Below are 27703 nucleotides of genomic sequence, written 5' to 3'. Positions count from 1 at the left end.
GAATCTCAAGCGGACTCCACGATGAGCACAGAGCCCGACATGGGGCTCCATCTCACGACCCTGAGATCATGACCTGAGCTGAAATCAAGAGTCCGATGTTTAACTGACTGAGCCACCCAGCTGTTCCACATGTTTGACTGCTTTAAAGAAAAACGATATATATTCTATTGTGTGCCTTATAACATGTAGAAGTAAAATATACGACAAAATAACACCAAAGATGAGAAGAAGGATGTGGAAGTCTAGCTGTGCGAGTTTCTTAAATCATATACAAAATGGTGTAACACCCTTTGGAGAAAGAGAATACTGAGTTAGGAACACATATTAGAAACCACAGAACAACAACTGCAAAACAGAACTAATGGTTACAGCCAGTAATAGTAGTTAAACAGAAATCTACAATAATACCTAAAGATGGAAAAAAGGAACGAAGAGATGAGGATAAGCAGAAAATAAACGGCAAGTAACCTCCTTTAACTCAGCCGTTACTGATACTTATGGTAAATGTACTCATGAAAATGCAACAGAGTAAGTGAGTCAGAGTAAGGAAGAAAGCGGTATCTACTTCTGTTACGCTAACAAGAAACCCACTTCATATATAGAAACAGACATACTAAACATAGAAGCACGGAAAAAGATGCAAACACCAATCAAAAGAAAGCTGGAGTCACTATATGAACATCCAAGCAGATGTCACAACCAAGACCGCCACCACAAGGACTGAGCAGACTTCAGTTCACCAACAGGCTATGAGAATTCTGAATGTGCACGGACCCTAACGAGGTACACAGGACAACAACTGATAGAACCCAAAGGAGAAAGAGCGTATCTTAAAAGTCTTCTTTCATTAATTAAGAGAATAAATGGTAGAAAGCAAGTAAAAATACACATTTAAACAACAGTTGCCATCGACTTGACCTAATGAGCATGTACAGGCTACCCACAGAACAGCAGAACACACTCTGTAAACAGGCTTGAGCACTGACCCACAGAAAGCATGTGCCGAGTCAAAAGTCCCAACCTGTGACATAAGACATGACGTGGTCCACGAACAGAACAGAATTAAGTAACAGCGAAGTTACAGAGGGCATCAGGAAAATCCCCCGCCACATGGTAAGGAAGCAATGTTTCCAAGTAAAGGGAAGGTGAGAAGAAATCACAAAGGAACTAGAAAATATTTAACAAAAACATAATGAAAATACAGTGTATAAAATTTATGTGATACAGGTTAAGTCATGCTCAGGTGAGTTACAGCTCTAAGGGCTTATAACAGAAAAGAACAAGGTAAAAAAATCAAGAGTCTCACTTCTGCTTTAAGAAGTTAACAAAGAAAAGAAAAATAAAACACAAACTAAGTTAGAATGAAGGAAAGGAAATAAAAGTCAGAGGACAGAAAATGAACAAACAATAAAGATTATCAAAGACACCAAAAACAGGGTCTTTGAAATGACTAAGTCAATTAACCGATGGTGAGACCGTCCAAGGAAAAAAAAAAAGAGATATAAATTACCAATATTGAAGACGCAAGAGGATATCCTACAAAAACTAAAAAACAAGAACATAACAAATTTTATATCATAAAATTTGGCAACTTACATGAAATAAACTCTTTGAAAAACACAAATTTCCAATGAACAAAAAATCCGATTAACTCTACTATCTACTTCAGAAATTCAATTCTCAATTAAACACCTTCCCACAAAGTTAACTTGTAACTCAGATAGTTTCAAGGGGAGTAAGTTCAATAGAAAAAAAAATTAATAAATAACACCAATCTTACACCAACTACTTCAACAAATACAGGAGGCAAAAAGACTTCCCAACTCATTTTATGAGGCCAGCACACCCCTAGGTAATAAACCAAATGCATTACAATAAAAACAAAACAGACAAATACAAACAAAAGCAACAAAATCAATATTCCTCGTGAATATAGGCACAAAAGTCCTTCCCAAAATCTTAGCAAATCAAATACTGCAATATATGAAGGGGACACTTTGCATGAACAAATGTGATTTGGTTTACCCCAGGAATATGAAGCTGATACAATCAGTCAGTCCATACAGATCATCCTATTAACAGATGACAAAGAAAAATCATACAATCATGTCAATAAACAGAAAAACTTCTGAAAAATCCAATCCCCATTTATGATAAAGCCTCTCAGCAAACTAGGAATAGAAAGAATTTCCTCAATCTGATATGGGTAATGTAAAAAGAACCTACAGCTACCATCACACATGATGTTAAAAGGTTACGTGTTCCCCGAGATTAAAGAAGACCAGGATGAATGGTTTCACCCCTTCTGTTCAACAATGCATTAGAGATCACAGCCGGTGTGATACTGCAAGCAGAAGAAAGAGAAGGCTGTCTACTACACACACTTGCATGAAAGAGCAATACTGTCTTCTTTGCACATGATATAGTCGTGTAGAGAGAGCATTCTAGGGAATTACACAAAAGCCACTAAAAAGACATGAATAGACATTTCACCAAGGAGGATACACAGATGGTAAACAAGCACAAGAAACAATGTTCAGGGGATGCCTGGGCAGCTCAGTCAGTGAAACATGCGACTCTTGGTTTCGGCTCAGGTCATGATCTCGGGTTGTGGGACTGAGCCCCGTGTCGGGCTCTGCACTCAGCATGTAGTCTGCTTCGGATTCTCTCTCCCTCTCCCTCCTGCTTGCTCTCTCTCAAATAAATAAAAACCTTAAAAAAAAACAAAACAGAACAAAAAAACTGTTCAGCCTTGCTAGCCATTACAGAAACACAAACTCAAATGAGGTATCACCATGCACTTACCGAGATAACTAAAATTAAAAAATGACACCACCAAATATTAGCAAGGCTGTGGAGAAACTCGGGCACTCATGCATTGTTGGTGGGAGTGTTTCATGGTATAGCGACTCTGAAAAGCACTGTGGCAGTTTCTGCTTCTGCATGCACACTCTCCCACACATCCCTGACTTGGGACTTAATGACTTACTAGCTTCCCACTTGTTCCTGTCCACTGTGAAGTGGACAAAGGTCAGCTGCTTAGTGAGAAAGAGTCAATGTCAACCTCAACTATTACCTTCATCAGCTGGTCCAATAGAATCTGCTTTCCCTCATTCACAAGCAATCAATAAGTTGTACTAACCCACATCATATAAATTATACATAATATCCTACAGAATTTAAACAAACCGTCCCAGAACACTGAGAAGTAAGACTGAAAACAAATCATCTGAGCGGTGGGCCACCTTGCATTGACTCAGAAATTGATCTAGAATGGCAGTTTGGACAATTTTCAAAACCAACTTCTGATCTGAGGAATGATGGAAGACCATACATGTACAGGAGATACAAAATTATTTCTGTGTCTAAGAAAGGAACAATTAAAAACAGGACATACTTTGCATATATCTGGTGTATTTTTTTTAAAGATTTTATTTATTTATTCATAAGAGACAGAGAGAGAGAGAGAGAGAGAGAGAGAGGCAGAGGGAGAAGCAGGCTCCCAAGGAGCAGGGAGCCCGATGCGGGACTCGATCCCAGGACCCCGGGATCATGACCTGAGCTGAAGGCAGACGCCCAACCATCTGAGCCACCCAGGCGCCCGCCTATATCTGGTTTTATCAACTCAATACGATACACCACATGAGCATATATGTAATTTTTTAATTGGCAAACACCAATACAAAAGTGGGCAAAAGAGAAGGGTAAACCAACAAATAAATACAAATTTCTAATGCACATGTGGTGGAAAATTTCAACCATCCTGGAACAAAGAGGTACAAATGAAAACAATGAATGGTCTAAATTTTCTCTATCAGAGATTTTTTTCTTCAATAGTGATTTTAAGTGTTTTGAAGCACATTCACCAATAATCACATTCTGCTGGTTACAGGGGTTTGGGCACAACTCTTCTGAGATGACCTACCATGAGCTGAAATCACATGTGTTCCTTCACACACCCCCTGTTCTACTTTTCAGAATTTACATGAAAAAGGAAGACTTGCTATTTACATGCCTCCTCTTAATGTTTATATATTTAAAAAAGCCAAAAACTAGGAGTTGCCTACTTGCTCCCACCCATGACAGAGGGGTCCAAGGTTAGCTGATGAGCCGAGAGGGGTCATTCTCCAGCTCAGGGGTTAGGAAACCAAGACCTGGGGTTCAAATCTGACAACCTGCACTCTCTTCTGCATCACCCTTGGGGTAAGAATTGCTGTTGTTGTTGTTGTTGTTTTTTAATCTTTAAAGGGTCGGGGGGAAAAAGGGAGCAGGAAAGGCAGGAGGTTAGGCTGTGACAGACATATTACGTGACCCACATTGTTATGTGACGATGAATAAATGGACAAAAGAATCAGCCACTGCTCACTAGTGACCAGAAAATCTTTCAAGATATACACAAAACATATAAAGGAATAAATTTCAACCTAGCGACCACATAAAGCACAGACAACCAAAAACACCTAAAGAATCAAATATTTCCCAGTCTTATACATGTCAAACGTATATAATTTCCAAAAGGTCCAGTGTGCACAAGAATGAGGAAGGCCCCTGCTGTTCATGGTAAATTAACTGTACACCATATGTAGTGCAAGTAGCTACTCCTATCCAAACCCAGCCAATCCAAGGAAAGTGACCAAGTCTATAATACTACCCAAGTTCCCTTGCCTTTACCAACAAGTGCTCGAGGCAAAGGTCACTCGTAGACCATCTCAGGTTTTCTTTACTCTCCACTGCATATCAGCAGATCATGTAGGAAGAATGAAGCTCTTCTCATTCAAATACATACTAACGTCTAACACAAGCACCAAAAGGCCTCAACCGTGGCTTTGTTAAAAAAAAAAGATGTGTGCCAGCTCAGCAGATTCTCAGCATTTGTGAGAGACTGTTGAAAATGCTGGAATCCATAAGTACTATTCTCTCTGATCCTACCTCTTGCCTATTGCCCAGGAACAAAGGGGCACTGGGCAAAGACCAGGCAAGGTGCCTGACGGTGTCCTCTCCCTTCTCTCTCCGTCACAAGACACAGTAACATTCCCCTCCTCCTAACAGAAGAGGGTTCTCTACTGTCCCAACTAAAGCAGAGTGCACATGCCTGTCTCCAAAAGGAGGCTTAACTTCGTCTGAGTCCCACAGTCTGCCAAAGCTAATGGACACCAGCCTACCACAGAGTTAAGTCAGTCAGCAAAAAGGGACTCAATTATGGACTCATTTAACCCTGCCAAAAGTTCTCAATCTTAAAGATTACTCAACTGCGAGGTTTAAAAACAAAAACCAGAAGGGAAAGGAAAGCGAGAGAAAACAAAAGAGGACGAAAGTGTCAGGCCGACAGAACGCCACACACCCACACCTAGAGCAGGTCATGTGCCCAGACACCAGAGAAATGATTCTGGCGTAGTTTTCAAGGGCCCTCTGTTAGTAATAAGAGGATCGTTTCTAGGAACCTGTGCATTCAAGAAGTCAGCTGGTATGTGCAGACGTGGATTTGCTGCCTGGGAACGAGCACCAAGTGAGATGGCGCTGTAATTACAAGAACGCTCACCCCCAGGGCTGGCAGCCTCTGTGTGCAGCTCACCGCCACCTTCAGCTTCCAGTCAGTTTCACCATCAAGCGGTCAGTTCGAATAAAACACGAACCTTGGAAGGAGACAAGAAGATCCCAGAGTTACAGGTGCGTGAAGACCACAAGTGTGCGGCACAGTGGGACACAGCAATGACACAAAAATCTTCAAAAGCCTTTATACATTTGATTCACAAACAAGTGTGCTGAGAAGATACAGGTCACTAACTAATCACTTACCTGCTATGTCGTGTCCTTGCCTACGGAGGCTTATTATTAATTAGGGCTTTATTTAAAAAAAAAGGCTTGGATCATTTCTACCTTTAATTCATGTTTTAATAATAAAATAATAAGTAAATACACAAAAATATCCAAGAGTGTGCCATAAGTTCGCTAATAAACTATCTGACGTACCACCATAAAACATACGTTCGATAATAAAAGCACAGCTAAAATGCCAAACCCAGGTAAGATCTATTGTCATACAACCCAATCAAATTTTAAACATGAAAAAATATTAAAGTAAACCTCCATTCACCCTCTGACCATACTATCACACCATTTCATAGAACAGAAAACACAAAGTGACATACATACAAAATGATCCTGTAACATTATTTATTGTAACAAAAGGCTGGCAACAGATAATGTGAAAATCAATGAATAAAAGGGAGTACAAGCAGCCACATAAGAAAGATAGGCTCGAAGACTGGGCTCAGACCGGAGACAGGGAGCAAGCCAGGAGGGGAGGGAGGGGGCGAGGGAGGGAACAAGGGAAAGGGAGGGAGAAAGACCTCAATGTTTACTGTTCACGATCTGCAGGGTGTCCATCCCTCCGTGAGGAAAGCAGGGTGTAAATGCTGCTCACAGACTAGTACCTGCCACCGAAGAGCCAGGCGGGAGAGGGAGGGGATGTGCAGGTATGGACATGGGGACGACCTCTGCAGAGGGGGGACGGCAGGAAGGGGCTGTTTTATACTGCGCCCTCGGCAATCACACGTTTTACAGAACTAAAAAAGCAAATCACATCAAACTTTTAAAAAGCAATCCCTAAAAACAAGCATATGAAACAAAATCACATCAGTTTCATCACCAAATGAATTCAAGTGACTTGATAAAATAAACGAGGTACAAAAAGTCCAAGAGCATCTGCACATCCTAGTGACTTAGGACAAGTAACTTGTAAACAACCGCGAGACCCTGAGAAGATCCTGCGTGTGCCCTGTCCCCCCTCCTCCTAACACTATTGTCATTTGCACTTCCTTGCTCTGATCTGGAGTTTATCCCCCAAGTGTACATCCTCAGGACACTACAGTTGAGCCTTGTCCATTCTGGGTATGTCTTCAACGTCCCTTTTTATCTACAGGCCCTCCCTGTCCTCCCTGGTTTGCATGTCACTGACTGAACACATAGGATGCAGGCAACCATCTCCCCTTCCCCTATGGGTCCTGTAACCCTGGTTCCTGCACCCAGAGCCCAGCTCACACTCCAAGGACCCTCAGCAATGCTGCCCAGCTGCCATCCAGAGGCACCACGTCCAGGCTCTGCTTTGATACCAACAGCCCTTTGGGCTCAGAGCCCACATCCATGACCACAGCACAGGCTGAAGAAAGTGGAAGGAAGTGTATCCTTCCTTTCCACCATTTAGCTACAATACAATGTCAAAGGAGAGGCATCTGCTCTTTGGATTCAGTCTGGTCACCTGGTGAAACAGTTCCTGTAAGAAAGCACTGATTCCTTGTAATTTATCCACATTTTAAGACAATGAGTTGGCCCCCTGCCATCCTCAAGAGAAGACCAATCAGGCGTGTATATGCACGTGTGCATACACGTGTGTGTGCTGCATGAGCTGCGGTAATTGAGAAGTTTCAGTGCAATGCCATTACTGTTATTACCGAGTCTCAAGTTGACCTACTGTTGGGGGGTGGGGATTTGATTTCCAGAGTTACCACATTATAAAGGTTAAAATGTCCAGTGTTCAACAAAAATCAACAGGCGCACAAAGAAACAGGAGAGTATAGCCAATTTAAAGGGGAAAAAAAGGGGCGCCTGGGTGGTTCAGTCGGTTAAGCATCTGCTTTCACTAAGGTCATGATCCCAGGGTCCTCAGATCAAGTCCCACATCGGGCTCCCTGCTCAGCGGGGAGTCTGCTTCTCCCTCTACCCTCTCACCCCTGGTTATGATCTCTCTCAAGCTCTTTCTCTCTCTCAAATAAATAAAATCTTAAAAAAATAATAAAACAAAGGAACAAAAAAGATAAACAGATACTGTCCTTGAAGAAGACCTGATGTCAGATTCAATAGACAAAGACTAGTCTAAAAGATGCTCAAAGAACTGAAGAAAGATGTAAGTCAAGAAAACAAATTATGAACAAAATGGAATCAATAAAGAGAAAGAACACATAAAAAGAAAAAGAAATTTAAGAACTGACAAGTACAGTAATAGCAATGAAAAATTCCCGGGAGGGAGCTGAAGGCAGAAGGAAGAATCGGCAAACTTGAAAACAGGACAGAAATGGTCCAGGCTGAGGGACAGAGAGAAAAAGAACTAAAAAACCGTGAGCAGAGACAGAGGGGTCCGTGGGCTCCAGCGCCTGAATCAGCATACGTACTGTGGGAGTCCCAGCAGGACTGCGGATACGGGGTCAAGAGAGTATCTGGGGAAATAATTACTGAAAACATCCCAGATGTGATGAGAGACATGCAGCCAAGCATCGAAGAAGCCCAAAGAGGGTCAAGTCAGATGAAGTCAGAGAGACCCACTCGGAGACACATTCTAATCAGACTTTCAAAAGACAAAGAACCCTGAAAACAGCAGGAGAGAAGAGACTCATCACATCCAAGGGATCCTCAGTAAGATTATCTGCAGATTTTTCATCAGAAACTTTGGATTTCAGAGAAAGTGCACCAATATGGTCAGAGCTGTAAGAAGAAAACCCAAGAATCCTATATCCAGCAAAACTGTGCTGCAAAGTGAGAGAGAAATCAAGTCATTGCCAGACAAACAAAAGCTGTGGCAGTCGGTGACCACCTGGACCTTTCCTGCAAGAGCCGCTCCCAGGAGTCCGACAGGCGCAAGGGAAGGACTGGAGACAGCAGCAGGAAGCCGTGCATGCAGTAAGGTCTCACGGAGACCTCATGTGTAGCATGGCCAGTCCCACCAGCCAGCACCACTGCGGGAACAGTCTGTCCCTGCACTTTGTTTCCCTCATGATTTAAGAGACTAAGAAATTGAAAGAAAAAAGCAATCATTGCTCTAAAAGTTGGAATTACTGTAACTTTGGCTTTTAACTCCACACCTTGTTTTCTATGTAATTTAAAAGGCTAATGCACTTAAAATAATTATTAGTTTATGTTTTTTGGATATCAGATCAGATAACATCTAAAGGTGTAATTCTGTGACATCTACAAGCAAAGGGGTGGGGATGGAGCTGTAAAGGAGCAGAGTTTTGTATGTTACTAAACTTCAGCTGGTACCAATTCCAATGAGAGAGAGCTACAACTTAGGCTGTTACATGGAGACGCCACGGTAACCACATGGAAATGAGAAAGGAATTTAAACATTTCACTACAAAATATTACCTGAAACAGAAAATAATACAGAAAATGAGGATGAAAAAGAGCTCTGAGGCACATGGAAAACAAACTGCACAACGAGACAAGTCTTTTCTTATCATTACTTGACCCTGTAAATGCATTAAACTCTCCGATCGGAAACAGAGATTGCCAGAATAAGTGACAACACATAATCCAGCCATATATGCTGTCCAGAAGAGACTCACTTTACATCCAAAGACACAAAGAGGTTGAAAGTGGAATGATGGCAAGAGATACTCCATGGGAAACAGTATGGAAATTCATCAAAAAATTGAACACAGAATTACCAAATGAGGCAGGCAATTCCACCTCTGGGTATAAACCGCTAAGAGCTGAAAGCAGGGTCTCAAAAAGATATGTGTATTCATATGTTCACAGCAGCATTATTCACAAGAGCCAAAACATGACAAAAACCCAGTGCCCATTGATGGATAAATGGATTAAAGAAAAAAAAAAAAACCAACTGTGGTCTGTATGTAGAACGTGATATTACGGAGCCTTAAAAAGGAAGGAATTGTGCAATATACCACAGCACGGATGAACCTTGAGGACATTATGCTAAGGGAAAGGAGCCAGTCACAAAAAGACAAATACTGTAGGATTCCACTTATGTGAGGTTCCTGGAGGAGTCACAGTCATAAAGACAGAAAGTAGATGGTGGGTGCCACTGGCGGAGAGGAGGGGAGAATGAGGAGATATTTTTAATGGTATAGAGTTTCTGCTCTACAAGATGAAAACAGTTATAGGGATAGATTAGAGGGGCAGCTGTACAATGATGTGAATGTATTTAATAACACACTACTAAACTACATATTTAAAAATGGTTAAGATGGGGCACCTGGGTGGCTCAGTTGGTTAAGCATCTGTCTTCAGCTCAGGTTATGATCTCAGGGTTCCGGAGTCAAGCCCCAAGTCAGGCTCCCTGCTCAGAGGGGACTCTGCTTCTCCCTCTGCCCTCCCCCTGCTCGTGCTTGCGCTCATCTGCTCTCTCTCGTGTACGCACACATTAATAAAAATCTTTTTAAAATACGGTTAAGATCGTGCAATACTGTGACTTAGGAGAAATATGTATTTGGTCATTCAGATGATTCAGACGACCAAATATGTATTTCTCATAAGTATGTGGTCTTCATCCACAGCGCCTGGCTCTCTGCTCCCCAAACCCTCAACATTTCCCAAGTGTTGAGAGTGATAAAGGTGTCTTTTATTTATGAAGTCGACTTTTGGAACCCACGCACTCAAGCTGCCAGGAGGTCCAACCATGTGATCAGAGGGCTGGAACTTTCGGCCCCACGCCTGACCTCTGGGGAGGGGAAAGGGCCCGGAGGTTCAGTCAGCCAACGGCCAATGATTCAATCAATTGTGGCTATGCAAAGAAGCCTCCATAAAAACCCAAAAGGGCTGGGTTCGGAAGCTTCTGGATTGGTGAACTCCTGGAGACTGGGAAGAGTGGCTGTCAGGACAGGGCATGGAAGCTCCACACCCGTTCCCCAGACCGCTCCCTGTGCACCTCTTCATCTGGCTGTTGATTCTACCCTTTGTCATACCCTTTAACAAACAGGTAAACGTGTTTCCCTGAGTTCTGTGAGCCGCTGCAGCAAAGTATGGAGGAGGTCACTGGAACCTCCAATCTGCAGCCAGTTGGTCAGAAGCACGAGTCACAGCCTGGGACTTCCGACTAGTGTCTGAATTCGGGGGCAGGAGGCAGTCTTATAGGACTGAGCCCTTAACCTGTGGGATCGGATGCCATTTCCAAGGCAGACAGTGTCAGAATTGAGTTGAAGTCTCAGACACCTTGCTGCTATCCCAAGAATTGCTTAGGTTTGTATGTGTGGGAATCTCTCTACTCCACGATGGAACTAGGTCCGGGAACTCAAAAAGAGGTAATAAATTTTATATTATGTGTATTTTAACAAAGTAAGAAAAAAGATACATTTAAAAATTAAAACTGTTCGCCAGCCTTGGAAAAAAGAAAAAAAGACTTAACGGCAAAGCTACGGTCATCATGGCGGTGTGGTTCTGGTGAAGGAGCACACTCAGGTCAGTGGTGCAGAACAGAGCCCAGACATAAGGCCCCGTGAGCACGGTCAGCTGCAACAAAGGAGCAAAACTTGTCTCCTCAGGAAATGGGTGCTGCGACGACAAAACGCCCCACAACAATGGCATCCAGACACAGACCTCACATCCTTCTCAAAATTTAACTCAAAATGGGCCACAGACCTGAATGTAAAATGCAAAACTAGAAGTCCTAGATGAGAACAGGGGAAAACCTAGGTGACCCTAGTGTAGTGTGGTGACCACTTTTCGGATACGGCACCGAAGGCGCAATCCAAGAGAGAAATATGTGATGAGCTGGACTTCATTCAAACTCAAAACTTCTGTTCTGCAAAAGACAGTATCAAGAGAACGAGAAGATAAGCCACAGACTGGGAGGGAGAATGTTTGCAAAACACACACCTGACAAAAGACTGTTATTCAAAATATACAAAGAACTCCTACGTCTCAAGAATAAGAAAATAACCTGATTAAAAAACGAACCACAGACCTGAACAAAGAAGACACACGGATGTCAAATAAGCACATGAAAAGGGGCTCCACAACGTCCTGTGTCATCGGGGAGACAAGTTTCAACCACAAGGAGACACCACTGCACACGGATGAGAATGGTGCCCAGTGCTGACGGGGATGGGAGAGCAGGGGGAACTCGCACTTGCTGCTGGTGGGGATGCAACATGGCGCAGCCACTGCGGAAGATGGGCGCAAGTCTCACTAAGCTAGACACAACCGTACTGTATAATCCAGCGACTGTGCGACTTGGCACTTACCCAAAGAACATGCGAACTTAAGTCAACACAAAAACCTGCACACGGATCTTACAGCAGCTCTTCTCGTAACTGCCAAAACCTGGAAGCAACTAGGATGTCCTTCAATAGGCAGATGAATAAACTATGGTGCATCCAGACAATGAAGAATTATTCAGCGCTAAAAAGAAATGAGCTGTCAGACCACGAAAGAAAGCTCATAATGCACACCACTCAGTGAAAGAAGACAACGTGATACGGCATTCTGGAAAAGGCAAAACTATGGAGTAAATAAAACGATCAGTGTTTGCTGAGGGATGAATAGATCACAGAGCACAGAGAATTTTTACAAATAATATCATGAACGAAAACACTCCGTATGATGCCATAATGGCAGATACATGTCTACATTTGTCCGAGCACACAGAGGGCATCCCGGCAAGAGCGAAGCCTCACGTCAGCTGTGGACTCTGGCTGATAGCGATGTGCCAGTCTGGGTCTATCACTGGTAACAAATGCAACACTCCACTGGGGCCTACTGATGACGGGAGAAGCGATACGTGTGTGAGTACAGGGGTACGTGGAAAATCTCTGTACCTCCCTTTTTGAAAACCTGTGATTGCTCTAAAAAATTAATGTCTGAAAATATATTTTAAAAATGCATTCGGGGCGCTTGGGTGGCTCAGTTGGTTAAGCGTCTGCCTTCAGCTCAGGTCATGATCCCAGGGTCCTGGGATCGAGCCCTACATCGGGCTCCCTGCTCAGTGGGCAGGCTGTTTCTCCCTCTCCCTCTGTGCACTCTCTCTCTTAAATAAATAAAATCTTTAAAAAATAAATAAATAAAAAATAAAAAATAAAAATGCGTTCAGATTAATACAAAAATGTATCAACAAAAATATTATAAAGTTGATCCTTTAATGGGTCCACTATAAATGTACTTTCTCTTCCTTATGATTTTAATAACATTTTCTTTTCTCCAGCCTACTTTGTTATAAGAATACAGCCTGTAATACAGAGAACATATAAAATATGTTAACAGACTTGATGTTATTGGTAAGGGCTCCAGCCAACAGCAGGCTATTAGTAGTTAAGTTCTGGGAGAGCCCAAAGTTATACGTGGATTTCCAACTGCGTGGAGAGTGGGGGATGGGCGGGGTAGGGGGGGTAAGCAGCCCTAACCCCCGGGTTGCTCAAGGGTCAACTGTACAAACATGGGATCTCTGCAGTAAAGAGAGAAATGCTGCAAATAACTGGAACTGCACCACAGAAACCCACATTTCAATTTATATTTGAACACCTGCAGAGATGGAGACTCCCCTTCCTTATACTTTTCTCATATTTATATTTCAGGGCTCCCTTCTGCTGTCTATCCGTGTTGGCCCCATCCATCAACTTCGCTGACACTCTACTACTGATCGATGCAGCTCAGCACCAGGACGGCTCTGGTGGACGGCTGACTGCATGCGCGGTCATTTACCAGCGCTCACGCTATGACAGTTATCGGCCGACTACACCTCCTCTCCACTTCAGCAGCTCATTTCATCAATAACTTATCTCATGGCCTTTTCCCTTTTATCCAGAAGACAGCAAAACAGAAACATTAAATAAAACGTTTTCACAATATTTTAAACTACTTATTTATTAGTATTGATGGCGTAACTTTCAGTGTCCTGGGTGAAAGGGGTTTTAACTTTAAAGGAAGACACAGGAATCGTAAGGTTACTGGTAGAGGGAAAGAGGTGAACAGCCTTACAAAAAAGCCTGTGGCTGCTCACAGGCTGTAGTCACCCAGTAAAGAGAGGGCCTAAAACTCCCAATGTGGTGGCTTCTAAGTTGCTTAGATTCAGAAGACGGAACCAGAAGATGCTGGCTGAGTTTTCTGATATCTAATAGAACCTGTTAAAAATCACTTATCCAGGGGGGCCTGGGTGGCTCAGTGAGTTAAGCGTCCAACTCTCGATTTCAGCCTGGGTCACGATCTCAGGGTCACGACACTGAGTCCACGCTTGGCGTCTGCTTAGGACTCTCTCTCCCTCTGCGTCCCGCCCACCTTTTCTCTTCCTCTCTCTCCCTCCAAAACAAAACAATCACTTGTCCAAAAAGCAGCTGAAATAATATGCTTATTTAACTGTGACATTGTTCAAGTAATTTCAAATGGTTAAAATAAACTATTAGATATTTATAATTAAAACAACAAAAATAAAACTGGATGGGGAGTGATGGGGAGGCTGTACATACTGACAGATGTTTGAAAGAGATTTACTGATAGCTTCAAAAATGGAAATACAGACTTGAAGGTTTGGCAGCAGACCAGCAGACATGGCCAACTTGTACCCCAGCTCACGGGGCGCGGCTGCACCCTTCCTCAACACGGGCTCACACACAGCTTCTCTTCCGGGTGCACTCCAAATCCACACAACACCTACGACACTGAGAACATTCTTCCAGGGACCCCTGACCTCAGTGAGTATTTCGTCTAATGATCAGAGAAGCAAATGAGCAAAATCCGAAGGAGTAAAACAAGTTCTGGGAGACACACGCAGGACAGGGCTGACAAGTAACCCAGACTCGAGATTCTAAAACAGAACCCACACTCGATCCCTTGGGGCACACCCAATGTCCTACTCTAGAAGTGAGATGGAGCGGTTTCTGTGAAGGTGAGAGGGACGGGGATTCAGCTGGAAATGAAAAGCAGGTACCACCTGCAGTTCAGGGAAAGAAGACCCGTAGCATCCAGAACAGTCTCCTTTACAAAGCAGTATACTAGCTCTGTGAGTGTAATTGTCTTCTCTGCCACGACGGGGATCCCTCTGAACCTCAAGGACCAAAGGACCACAATTACAGAGACCCCTGGGGGGTGGGCAGGAGGAGGGACAACGTGCCAGGGAGAGGAATTCGGGGACATGGGATTTAATACAAGTCTACTTCTGTGGGGCCTGGCTCATTTGGAAAATACCTTCCGAAGATCGTTATGGGGAGAAACTAACAGAACACTCCAAACTAAGAAGAAATAAATATGGTATCTACTTTCTTGATTAGAAACTGTTCCACACTCCTCACAAAATATACAGAGACATACATGCATAATAAAAAGTCATTTCTCTCTGAACAAGAAAGTTACTAATATATACTGAGCATCTACTAAGTGCCAGTCCTGGCCTATATATATCTGAGGTCCTGTTGGACAGTCGGTAGGGAACATGCCCCTATTTCAAGCTTAGAGGTGCACTGCCCTGAGGTCTCACTGGGACAGGCAGGATGAACGGCACAATGCCATCAGGAGGCCCATCTGACTTCAAACCCCTCTGCTGTACAATCACATAAAATTCACCAGAGTTGATGAGTGAACACTCTGAACTGTTACACAAACATCAAACATTTTGAGTGCTGGTTGTTGTTCAGACATGTTTCTTTTTTGGGACTTGGCTGACCTAATTCTGTGAAGCCCAATTACCCTGTAGCATGCACCACCCCTCTCCTGTCCCTGACCAGATTTGTATTCCTGGCTTTCTACGGGCTGCTCCTGGCCCCACACCAACTTCCTGTTGGTCAAAAGTGGTGTCTGAACTCACTGAGTCAGATTTTCACCCTTTACCACTGGATACACGTGGCTTAGAGGCTATTCTCCCCAACTGGGAAGTTGGTTCTTGATTCTGCCCCTAGTTCAGTCAGGAATGGACCAACAGCTTGCAGGTGGTCTCTGTCCACACTCCTGGGCCCACAGCCATGGTTCTGGCACACGTACAATCTTCTAGACCAACGGGGAGGCATGCGATTCTATTTCTAAGCTCAGCTTCGCAGGAACTACCACTAGCCGTGCGCAGTACACCCAGAGACTGTGCTCAGGGCCCCTGAGACAAGCAAGGCTTTGGCTTTGCTGATGGATGTGTGTCCTGGAGGCCTTTTCAAGACCGTCTCACTCTGACCACTCCTGAGCAGAGCAGACTAGCACATGCACGCAGTGTAGAGTGTGATTCTGTGGGACTCCTTTTGGCTGAATCTTTCCCTGGTTCTGGCAATAAAGTTTCTCACTGGGCTGCTCTGTCCTTTGTTGGTACGTATCATGGATCCTCCCTTTGAACGACGGACCACCAAGCTCTCCGCTGTTTTCACCACCTCCCGTAGGCATGAACTGGAGCAAGGTCTGCAAAGGTCTGGGCCAAGACACGGGGAATGGAAGAGGACAGCACCCAGCCTTATCTGGAGGGGCCCCTGCTTGCTTCTAAGTGGGCGCTGGGTTAGGGGAGGAGTTGTGGCAGCCCTTCCGGCCCTACAAGCTAGCCGGTGGGGCTGACCAGCTGGGGCTCCATTACTCCCAGACTGTCAAAACGGGGCAGAGCTCCTGCCTCTGAGTGGAAGCTGGTGAGCAGAAGGGAGGCCCAGTCCACCAGGCCTGGGGAAGTGGGCAGCTAGTGGACACCCCTGCAGGGGGACGCCCTGGCCTTAGCCTGGCAGCAGCAGGGACATGGAGCCAGCCCCTGAATTCTTGGCTGCACTGGCAGGAGCAGAAGCTTCTTCCCCACGGAGGCAAATACCACAGAATCAGTTTGTTCTTACTGAGAGCACCTCTGAAGAATATTAATTAGTCTCAAAAGATACATAACTGAACACTTAGGGATTCTCTTCAATGAAAACAAAAAAGTCCTCCAGTGCTTTTCAACCAGGGGTGATTTCCCCCCTGGGGGGGCACTTGGAAACTTGTGGAGATCCTGTTTGTTTTCAAACCTGCTGCCGGTATCTTGTGACCTGGGGCAGGAGTGCTGCTCAGCAGCCTACGGCAGGTAAGGCCAACGGCCCCAGTGAAGAGCAACCCCAGTGAAGAGCAACGTGGCCCAGAGTGTCAGCCGCGCTCTAGGAGAGGCTCCTGTTCCCGGGGCACAGCAGGAAGGGCCAGTCTTGGGCTGAACACCAGCTCTGCACCTCACTCACCAATGCTCCCTGCCAGTTACCTCGCCCCACTAAAGTTTCCATCTGCACGGGGGGAAAAAAATCGGACTGACTTCAGAGTTGCGTTGTAAAATTTAGAGGAAAATCTACTGAGGTATGCCAGTGAGAGCCGTACGCCTGGAACTCATTTAGCGATCTCTTTCTCAAGTCTGGGGGACTAGTGAAGGCAGAACGTATCTTCACCGAGCCCAGTCCAGGACACCTCTTACATAACGTCCTAACACTAAAATGGGTCTGTGCAAACCTACATCCGTGCTAGACGCATTTTCCCTTGAGCGCTCTGTTAGAAACTGTAGTCCTGCACATACCACGAGCGTTTTCTCGCTCTTACTACTTTTCTCCGCCAGCCAATGCACCTTCAACTAATCACAGTTCAGGATCTGGAATGTGCCCCACGCAAACCCTTCACCAATGACACTTCCAACCCTTGGAGCGGCTCTCTGCCGTGGTGCTGCCAGCAGGATTCTAGGCACCTCAACAGAAACCAAGTCACTTTCCCAAGGCTCCAAAAGACGGAGCGCTATGAAATGACTTCTGAATCATCTACTGTATCAAGAAGACTTACCCAGGAGACCTTTGTCTGATTACACGTACTTTGAAAGATATATCTAAATACATAAATAAATTTTGTTATGCATTACTTGCCAAAGGACCTACCACAAGGAGGATATTTTACAAACTGGTTTCAACTAAAAAGGAGAACAGGGAAATTTATAGTGGATGTTATTTTACAGTTAAACAGTTTTTCAAACTTGATTTTTTTTCCTCTTAAAATATATGCATGTTTATACATGTGTGTGTATGTGCTTACGTGTGTTCTGATACAAAAGTAACCGCACAGGGATCGGATTCTAGATTCTGTCTGACACATACTTTGAGATGTCAGTGCCAACAGCTCTGCTCTAGGTTTGCTTTCTAACATAGAAAATAAGAAGAAGGGAGAATCTCTAGAGTCTCTTATATTTCAAACATTCTGTTTCTAAAAGTGAAAGTAATACCTAGGTTCTGTAAACTTATTAAACACTGGAAGCAATACAGTTGTCTTTCTTTAAAGAAAAAAGGACATCTTCATGTTAAATAATTATATGCTGCTTTAAAAATTTAGGGGCAATAGACATATTACTTATTTTCGAGTACAGTTCACATTACTAACTTCGCAGTAACTGACAGAATTTAAAAAGAGAGAATGAACTGTAGCAAAATCAGAAGTACGGCCAACTTGCCATGTCTTACACACACCATATCTAATCATGTTTAACAGCAAGCACTAGCTACACTTGAGGCCAGTGAAGGCTCAGCAAAAATGAATTATTAAATTGGTCTGCTTATATCCCGTTACAGACTTCTTATGAATACTTGATTTTATTTTGTATAATTGACAAGAGCTGACAGGAAAGGACAGGTTTAATGACAATCAAATGAAGATCAACTAGACTAGGTGTCCCACAGGAGAGCTGCCTCAAGTGGTGATAAAGTAACTGACGGGACACGACGAGACTGAGCACCGTAGTCTGTCATATACGGTGGTAAGTTATCCTGTAATATTAGTAGAGTGTCTGCAACAGCTCATGAATCCAATAGCTCTGAAAGAGATGGGTGCAGTATATGCCCAACAAAAGAAAAATAGACATTGACTTTGCATATGTAATACCAGATCGTTTGCCATTAAACTTAATTTCTAAATCATTTATATGACTCAATGACTGCATGAAATTTTTAAGCTGGTGGGAAGATGAATAGCACCAGAGAGAGAATGTGGATGAGTACAGTGTCATTTACCTACCCCTGCCCCACTAACAGGTGAGGCCGAGCTATTGTAGTAGGTCCCAAACACTTAAACTATAAGGTCATCACTGAGGAGACAAGTGAAAAAGATATTGGCATTTATAAGAGATGGATGAAAATTAGTTCTAAAGCATTAATTTCTCTTAATACCACTAAAAGAACTGTGTGCATTCAAGAGATATTTGATCTGAATTAAGAAACTGATGAAGCAACTGATTAATTGGAATTTAAGCCATCAGTCCCCAGATCCATCAACAGCTTCATCTGCATTCTAAACAATTAGATGCCGGCCCCACAGAAAGCCCTGTGTTAATACACAGTCAATATGACACCACAAAGAGACTCCCTGAGCTGCAACTGTCCAAGCTCCGACACACCACACAGATTTAAGACTTTTATACTGGCTAGGGTTTGAAGATTTTTATTTTAGTAGACAATGCACTATCAGATTCTTCTGAACTGAAACTGAAAAGTAATAATATCAAGAGTATTGATACACAAAAAATTCTGAGTATGTGTACTTTTGAAAATGAGACAATTAAAAAACTTAATCACTTAAAGTCACAGAAACAGAATTTCCAAAGCTAAGAATTACTGACTTAAAGCAGTATCATGACACACATTTTATCCAGCTGTGAAGCTATTTGGTCCATTTCAGAAGAAAAACAGCATGAAATAGCAATCTGACATTTTAATACCTGTATATCTACAATCAGTGAATTTTAACAATTTAAATTTAATAGAAAAAAATAATGAAACCGAGAACTGTAAGCTTAGGGGGCGCCTGGGCGGCTCAGTCAGTTAAGCGTCTGCCTTCGGCTCAGGTCATGATCCCACCATCCTGGGATCGAGCCCTGAGTCAGGCTCCCTGCTTGGCGGGGAAGCCTGCTTCTCCCTCTCCCTAAGATGCTCCCAACTGCTTGTGCTCTGTCAAATAAATAAAAATATTTCAAAAAAATTTTTAAAAAAAGATTCTCAAAGAGATCCAGGACCTACAAAATATTAAGTATCATTATACTACAACATGTCCCTGTAACATGAAACCCAAGGGAAAACTAGAAGGAAAGAAAATGTTTTTAAAACGTCATCAGTTTAGGGCATCTGGGTGGCTCAGTTAGTTAAGCGTCTGCCTTCAGCTCAGGTCGTGATCCCGGGGTCCCGGGATCGAGCTCCACATCAGGCTCCCCCTGCACAGTGGGGAGTCTGCTTCTCCCTCTCCCTCTGCCCGCCACTCCCCCTGCTTATGCTTGCTCTCTCTCTCTCTCCATCAAATAAATAAATAAAATCTCTTAAAAAAAAAGCCATCAGTTTAGATATGTTATTTATCCAAAGCTAACATAATATAGAGTATCTCATTTGCCTAACGCTCTAATATTCTATCTATGTTTTGCTGGCTATAAGTCATTCAGAGGCTGAAGAACTAAAACTGCTGTTAGTCACACAATCTTCAACAAGGCATTCATATTGCTCAGCCCTCAGACTCCTCCTCTAGAAAATGGACAGTTCTCATCATCTTCCAGTTTTAAAGTGCTGGATTTCCTTCATCTTTTATCCCCTAACGAAACCTGTATTTCCTTTAAGTTAATTATCTAAAAAAACATTTCCATATTTAGGATAATGTTCTTAATCTCATATATATTTCTACCACAGTCATTAGAAGGGCCATTAATATGAAAGCATTTCTCAAATGCAAAGATTTTTCTATTCATTATATTGAATACATTTAGAAACAAAGACAAACATCATAAACAATAGGTGATGTAAACAGGGATGGCAATGTGAAAATCTCTGAAAATCCATTTCTCCAGAACTATAATGAAAACATCAGTAAAAATCATCCAAAGCAACTTTTTCAGAACTCTGGAGAATAATCCAAGCCTTGCAACAACCCCAGGTGCATTTACTCGAGACACATGGCTACATGGAGCTACAGAAGAGGTGAAGACCAGGCCTGGAAGCGGCCAGCTAGCCTCCTCTGGCCAGCCCTCAGAGCAAAGCCCCATCTCACTGGACAGGAAAGGGAGTCCAGCTGTATTTCTGAGAAGAAAGGGAATGGACTGGAAGAGAGGAGCTCTCTAGTCTGCTCCACAGGAAGAACAAAACCTCCCGTTGAGTAACACACAATAAAGTAAATGTATCAAGTGTACCTGATTATTAGGTGTAGCTGAACTCTTCTGTTAATGGCAGCCTTGTCTTACAATGCAAATAACCATAACTACAGTTGAAAAAACATTTTCCCCCCCTCAGAATACCCCTTTAAAAAAATGCTGTTTACATATGGAGAAAAAAACTAAATTAACAACTCTAGCGCCTGGCTGACTCAGCTGGAAGACCATGCGACTCTTGATTTCAGGGTCATAAGTTTGAGCCCCATATTGGGTGTAGAGAATATTTAAAAATATTTTTAAAAAATTAATTAATTAATTAACAACTCTAAAATTTAACTTTGTCCTTTCTAGAGTTTTCACCACACTACCAATAATACATACGCTGAGCTTCCAAAAAAATAAATAATATGCTGAGCTTCCTATAAAAATACTGTCCATTCGGCAGGGATGTCCACTATCACCACTGCTATTCAACACAGTATTAGAAGTCCTAGCCACAGCAATCAGACAACAAAAAGAAATCAAAGGCATCCAAACTGGCAAAGAAGAAGTCAAACTCTCACTGTTTGAAGATGATAAGATACTTTATGTAGAAAACCCAAAAGACTCCACCCCAAAACTGCTAGAACTCATACAGGAATTCAGTAAAATCAATGCACAGAAATCAGTGGCATTCCTATACACCAACAACAAGACAGAAGAGAGAGAAATTAAGGAGTCGATCCCATTTACATTGCACCCAAAACCATAAGATGCCTAGGAATAAATCTAACCAAAGAGGCAAAGGATCTGTATTCAGAAAACTATAAAATACTCATGAAAGAAATTGAGAAAGACACAAAGAAATGGAAAAACGTTCCATGCTCATGGATTGGAAAAACAAATATTGTGAAGATGTCAATGCTACCTAGAGCAATCTACACATTCAATGCAATCCCCATCAAAATAACATCCACTTTTTTCAAAGAAATGGAACAAATAATCCTAAAATTTGTATGGAACCAGAAAAGACCCCGAATAGCCAGAGGAATGTTGAAAAAGAAAAGCAAAGCTGGCGGCATCACAATTCCGGACTTCCAGCTCTATTACAAAGCTGTCATCATCAAGACAGTATGGTACTGGCACAAAAACAGACACATAGATCAATGGAACAGAATCGAGAGCCCAGAAATGGACCCTCAACTCTATGGTCAGCTAATCTTTGACAAAGCAGGAAAGAATGTCCAATGGAAAAAAGACAGTCTCTTCAACAAATGGTGTTGGGAAAATTGGACAGCCCCATGCAGAAGAATGAAACTGGACCATTTCCTTACACCACACACAAAAATAGACTCCAAATGGTTGAAAGACCTAAATGGGAGACAGGAGTCTATCAAAATCCTAAAGGAGAACACAGGCAGCAACCTCTTCGACCTCAGCCGCAGCAACTTCTTCCTAGAAACATCGCCAAAGGCAAGGGAAGCAAGGGCAAAAATGAACTATTGGGATTTCACCAAGATAAAAAGCTTTCGCACAGCAAAAGAAACAGTCCATAAAACCAAAAGACAACCGAAAGAATGGGAGAAGATATCTGCAAATGAAATATCAGATAAAGGGCTAGTATCCAAAATCTATAAAGAACAGATCAAACTCAATACCCAAAGAACAAATAATCCAATCAAGAAATGGGCAGAAGACATGAACAGACATTTTTCCAAAGAAGACATCCAAATGGCCAACAGACACATGAAAAAGTGCTCAACATCGCTTGGCATCAGGGAAATCCAAATCAAAACCTCAATGAGATACCACCTCACACCAGTCAGAATGGCTAAAATTAACAAGTCAGGAAACGACAGATGTTGGCGGGGATGCGGAGAAAGGGGAACCCTCCTACACTGTCGGTGGGAATGCAAGCTGGTGCAGCCACTCTGGAAAACAGTATGGAGGTGCCTCAAACAGTTGAAAATAGAGCTACCCTACGATCCAGCAATTGCACTACTGGGTATTTATCACAAAGATACAAATGTAGGTATCCGAAGGGGTATGTGCACCCCAATGTTTATAGCAGCAATGTCCACAATAGCCAAACTGTGGAAAGAGCCAAGATGTCCATCGACAGATGAATGGATAAAGAAGATGTGGTTCATATATACAATGGAATATTATGCAGCCATCAAAAGGAATGAGATCTTGCCATTTGCAATGACATGGATGGAACTGGAGGGTGTTATGCTGAGCGAAATAAGTCAATCAGAGAAAGACATGTATCATATGACCTCACTGATATGAGGAGTTCTTAATCTCAGGAAACAAACAGGGTTGCTGGAGGGGGGTTGGGGTGGCAGGGATGGGGTGGCTGGGTGATGGACACTGGGTAGGGTATGTGCTATGGTGAGCGCTGTGAATTGTGCAAGACTGTTGAATCACAGATCTGTACTTCTGAAACAAATAATGCAATATATGTTAAGAAAAAAAAAAAAGAAGGAGATAGCAGGAGGGAAAGAATGAAGGGGGCGAACTGGAGGGGGAGACGAACCATGAGAGACGATGGACTCTGAAAAACAAACTGAGGGTTCTAGAGGGGAGGGCGGTGGGGGGATGGGTCAGCCTGGTGATGGGTATTAAGGAGGGCACATTCTGCGTGGAGCACTGGGTGTTATGCACAAACAATGAATCATGGAACACTACATCAAAAACTAATGATGTAATGTATGGTGATTAACAGAACAATAAAAAAATTTAAAGAAAAAAAATACTATTTATTTAACAGTCAGAAATGCAAGGCAGAAGGAACTTGGGTATTACCTGATAAACCTCTCATCATTTTAGACATTAAGAAAATGGGTGACCATGTGTCTAGGTCATATAATTAAAAATTGGCCAAAGCAGACTAGATTTTGGGTTTCCTGACTTCCAACACACAGTTCTTCTCCTTGACCGCATGAGGCTTCCGTCTCATTTCCCCTTTTCCACTTCTCCTCACTGGTGAGAGCTCAGGTCATATAAATATCATGTATCCTGCGAAGCCCACTTCAACTCACCTACACAAACTGTCTGCTTCCTCTTCTGTTCCCCCACCCATCTTAGCCCCCTTTGTATCCCAAGAGACAAGTAGTGCCTGGCACATAGTAGGTGGTAAATAAACGTTTGCTGAATAAAACTGCAAATACAGAATAGCAATCAAATTTCAAGCAACATCATTTAATTACTTCGCTATCGATATAGCTCTGAACAAAAGCACTCATTTGATATAAAAAGTTGTGATAGGATTATATTTTTTAAAACAAACATATACACTAAAGATTTTCATTTTAAATATCAACAGTTAAATGTGATTTAGAATTAATGAATTCAATGTATCATTCGAAGAAAAGTTTTTATAAGAATAAATTTAACTTTTACCTTTCAAAATGAAAATTAAACTGCTAAAATACTAGATGATCAGCAATTTAAATACAAATATAAATACCTGCTTTTTCTGAAGTCCTAAGAAATACCATGTCCGATGGAATTCTTTGATTCTGCAGAGAGTAATATAAAACACTAATTATCTATATGCAAGTTTATAAAGTAATACCATTCTATTACAAAGTAGAAATAGCTAGTAAAAACAACTAAAAAAAAGTTATAATTAAAATTTATACTGAAGCAATTAACATTAATAATTTGTTTTAACAATTTGTATAATTTATATTTAAATTCATTTTTTAGTTGGACTTTTTAACGATTTTTTCCCGTTAACAAACCATGAAAACAGCATTTATAATGACTTGAAAACGTCTCCATTTCTGAAAAATGTTAAATATTGCCTTTTCTGTGGCCTCTTTGTTAACTGAACTCATACATACAATATAGCAGTTTTTGCCCTATAATAAATTATGTCCTCCCTAGTAGACTAACCCTGGAGAGTGAGAATAGGATTCTTCCAAAGCCTAACACAAAACAAAACACATCATAAATAAAACACTTACTGAATGCTGAATAAATGAATAAATGTACAACTGAGCAGACAAAAAAGCCAACCCTATAAATTTGAGAGATATTCTTTTATAAAGCAGAAAAGGACAAAAACTCAAAGGTACTTACAGCATATAAACTTAGACAAGTATTTCCTATTCGTGCATTTATTTAATCATTACTAATAATTTTGTCAATTGGAAAAGCTGTACCAAACTAAAGGAAAAATATATAATAAGAACACAATTTCATGAAGTACTTATATTTTTTGAGACCTAAGTAAAGATTTACCCACACATGAAAAAGAAATGGATTACCTGTCAGTAAGCAAGCAATAAAAACAAATATAAGTCGTTAAAGGTGAAAACGATACGTTCTGGGATAAAGCTACCTTTTTCTAACATGAATAAAGAAAGGTCAATTATTAAGATCTAAAGAACTCTTAGGTCAAAAAAGAAATCACAATGGAAATTAGAAAATATTTTTAACTGAATGATAACAAAAACTCAACGCAGCAACGTGTGTGAAACCATTCTGCCAGAGCCAAAAGAAAATGTTAAGAGGAAAATATTCACAATTCAATGCATACAATATATAAAGGAAGCTAAAAATACAAGCTAAATGTCCACTTGAAAGCAGGGGCAGGGGGAGCCAATGAACCCCAAAGAAAGTACAAGGATGTAAACAAATATAAACACAGAAATTAATGACCTAGAAAACAAGTATATAAATAGAAGTAATGACAAGCAAGAAAGTATTTTTTAAATACACCCATTTCAGCAATAAGAAAAACTACGGTGAGACTGTAACTAACAAAAGGCAAGTTCTCTAAACGAAAACTATCAAACATTATTGAAAGAAGTTAAATAAAACCTAAACACACAGAATACATCATCCTCCAAAATCAGAATCTAAAGATGTCATGTGCCCATCAACTGGTAATATGTATTTAACACAAACCCAATCAAAATCGTAACATGTTTTTTGAGAGGAATTGACAAGGTATTCCTAATATTTAGAGGGAAATGCCAAGGCCAAGAATGAACAAGACAAATGTGAGAAACGTGGAAGGTGGATTCTACAATATAACAAAACTAAAATATTAAAGTAGAGCAATGAAGACAAGATGGTATTCCTCTAAGATAGATAATTATACCCATGGGAACACAGAGACTCCAGAAGGGAGGCCCACATAAGAATGGACACTAGATTAATGAGAAAGGCGCTCCTGCAGACCAACGAGGACACTGTGGTCTTCTCAATAAACAGTACTGAGAAACTAATTTATTAGGTATCTATAGGAGATGACAGGAGCTAATAAATACTAAAGCTCTGTATCAATCAAAACATAAGAATATATTCCAAATGATTTCTGCTTCTAAATGTCAAAGTCAAAACTATAAAGCCCTAAAAGATATTACAGATATTTTCACAACTTTTTGGCAGAGAGTAATTTCTTCCCCACCAACCCTAACAACATTCCTCCTTCTCCACAAACAAAAATTTAAAAAACAAAACAAAAATCCCCAACTAACTCCAAATGAAAAGATTAATAAAGTAGACTTAATCAAAATTAGGAACATCTCTTCAACAAAGCACACCAGGGAGGAAAAAATAATTGCAATATATAACTAATAAGAAACTCCCAGCCAGAATACACAATGGCCCATAAACAGTTAAGAAAAGAAGGGATAACTTAGAAGAAAAATGGCAAGGGATTTTAACAGGCTCTTCCCAAATAAGAAAGATTCCCCAAATCCTATGAAAAGGTGTCCAACTTATTTTTCAAGAAAATGCATGTCAAAACCACAACTACTACATAAATATTGGAAATGCTAAGTTAAAAAGGCTGACAATGCCAAGTGTCAGCAAACATGTGAAGCAACAGGAACTCTTACACACGCTCATTACAGTATAATTGGATACATTACCTTGCAAAATCATTTGCAGTATCTACTGAAGTGGAACCTGGCACAATCCAAAACCCAACAATTCCGCTCTTTAGGTATATAAACACTAGCAATGTGTGCCAACTGAGTCAAGTATGACATGGAATTATCATTTCTAATAGGCAAGACTAATAAGCTACCCAAATATCCAGCAACAGTAGAATGGATAAAAGACATACTACGGAACAACAAAATGAATGAATTACGGCTACCCACAACAAAATGGGAGAATCTCACCAACAGTACTGGGTCCAAAAAAAAAAAAAAAAAAAGAGCACTGACCTAAATATACCCCTCTACCCCATGGAGTTTTCTAGGCACCCATGTTGAAAAGCAATTAACCACATATTTAAGGCTTTGTTTCTGAACTTTCAATTCTGAATTTTTGCGAGTTCTATGCTGTCTAGATTATTCTAACGTTGAATAAAGTTTTGAAATGGAAAAGTGTGAATACTAAAATTTTATTCACCTTTTTCAAAACTGTTTTTCACTATTCTGGGTCCCTTGTGTTTCCATATAATTTTAAAATCAGCTTGTCAATTTCTGCAAAAAAGTCAGCTGGGATGTTGAGAGGGATAGCACAGAATACGTAGATCAATTTGGGGAGTACTGCCATTTTAACAATATTAATACTTCTAATCCATGATATCTAGGATGTCTTTCCATTTACTTAGGGCTCCTTTAGTATATTTTGACACTGCTTTGTAGTTTTCAAAGTACAAGTTTTGCACTTTTGTTGCTTATTCTTAACAATTATTTTATTTATAAGTATTTTATTCTTTTTAATGTTATCATAATGGAATTGTTTTCTTAAAAAAATCACTTGAGCCTTTGGGTGTGTCTATTTCTGGGTTCTCCACACCATTCCACTGATCTTTATTTCTTCTTACACACTGTGTTGGTAAATAAAGCTAGGTAGTATGCCTTAACATCAGGAAGTGACCCTTCTCACTCTATTCTCCTTATGAAGGCCGTTTTTGCCATTTTAGCCTTGACAAATTAGTTTTAGAATAAGCTTATT

The 27703-nt window shown here is 41.4% G+C and overlaps 1 protein-coding gene across 1 annotated transcript in view; it reads right to left on the bottom strand.

Annotated features, from left to right (window-relative positions):
* ATP9B (ATPase phospholipid transporting 9B (putative)) overlaps positions 1-27703 on the bottom strand; it is a 266980-nt gene that overhangs the window by 157114 nt on the left and 82163 nt on the right. The window contains 3 exon segments of the mRNA XM_035723907.1: positions 5540-5610; positions 5613-5633; positions 24246-24297. Of these exon segments, the coding sequence (XP_035579800.1) occupies positions 5540-5610; positions 5613-5633; positions 24246-24297 (144 nt within the window).

The sequence above is a fragment of the Zalophus californianus genome, chromosome 14 (assembly GCF_009762305.2).
Source record: "Zalophus californianus isolate mZalCal1 chromosome 14, mZalCal1.pri.v2, whole genome shotgun sequence".
NCBI classification, from domain to species: domain Eukaryota; kingdom Metazoa; phylum Chordata; class Mammalia; order Carnivora; family Otariidae; genus Zalophus; species Zalophus californianus.
The sequence above is the reverse complement of the archived record's forward strand: the minus strand, read 5'-3'. Positions and strand labels throughout refer to the sequence as shown.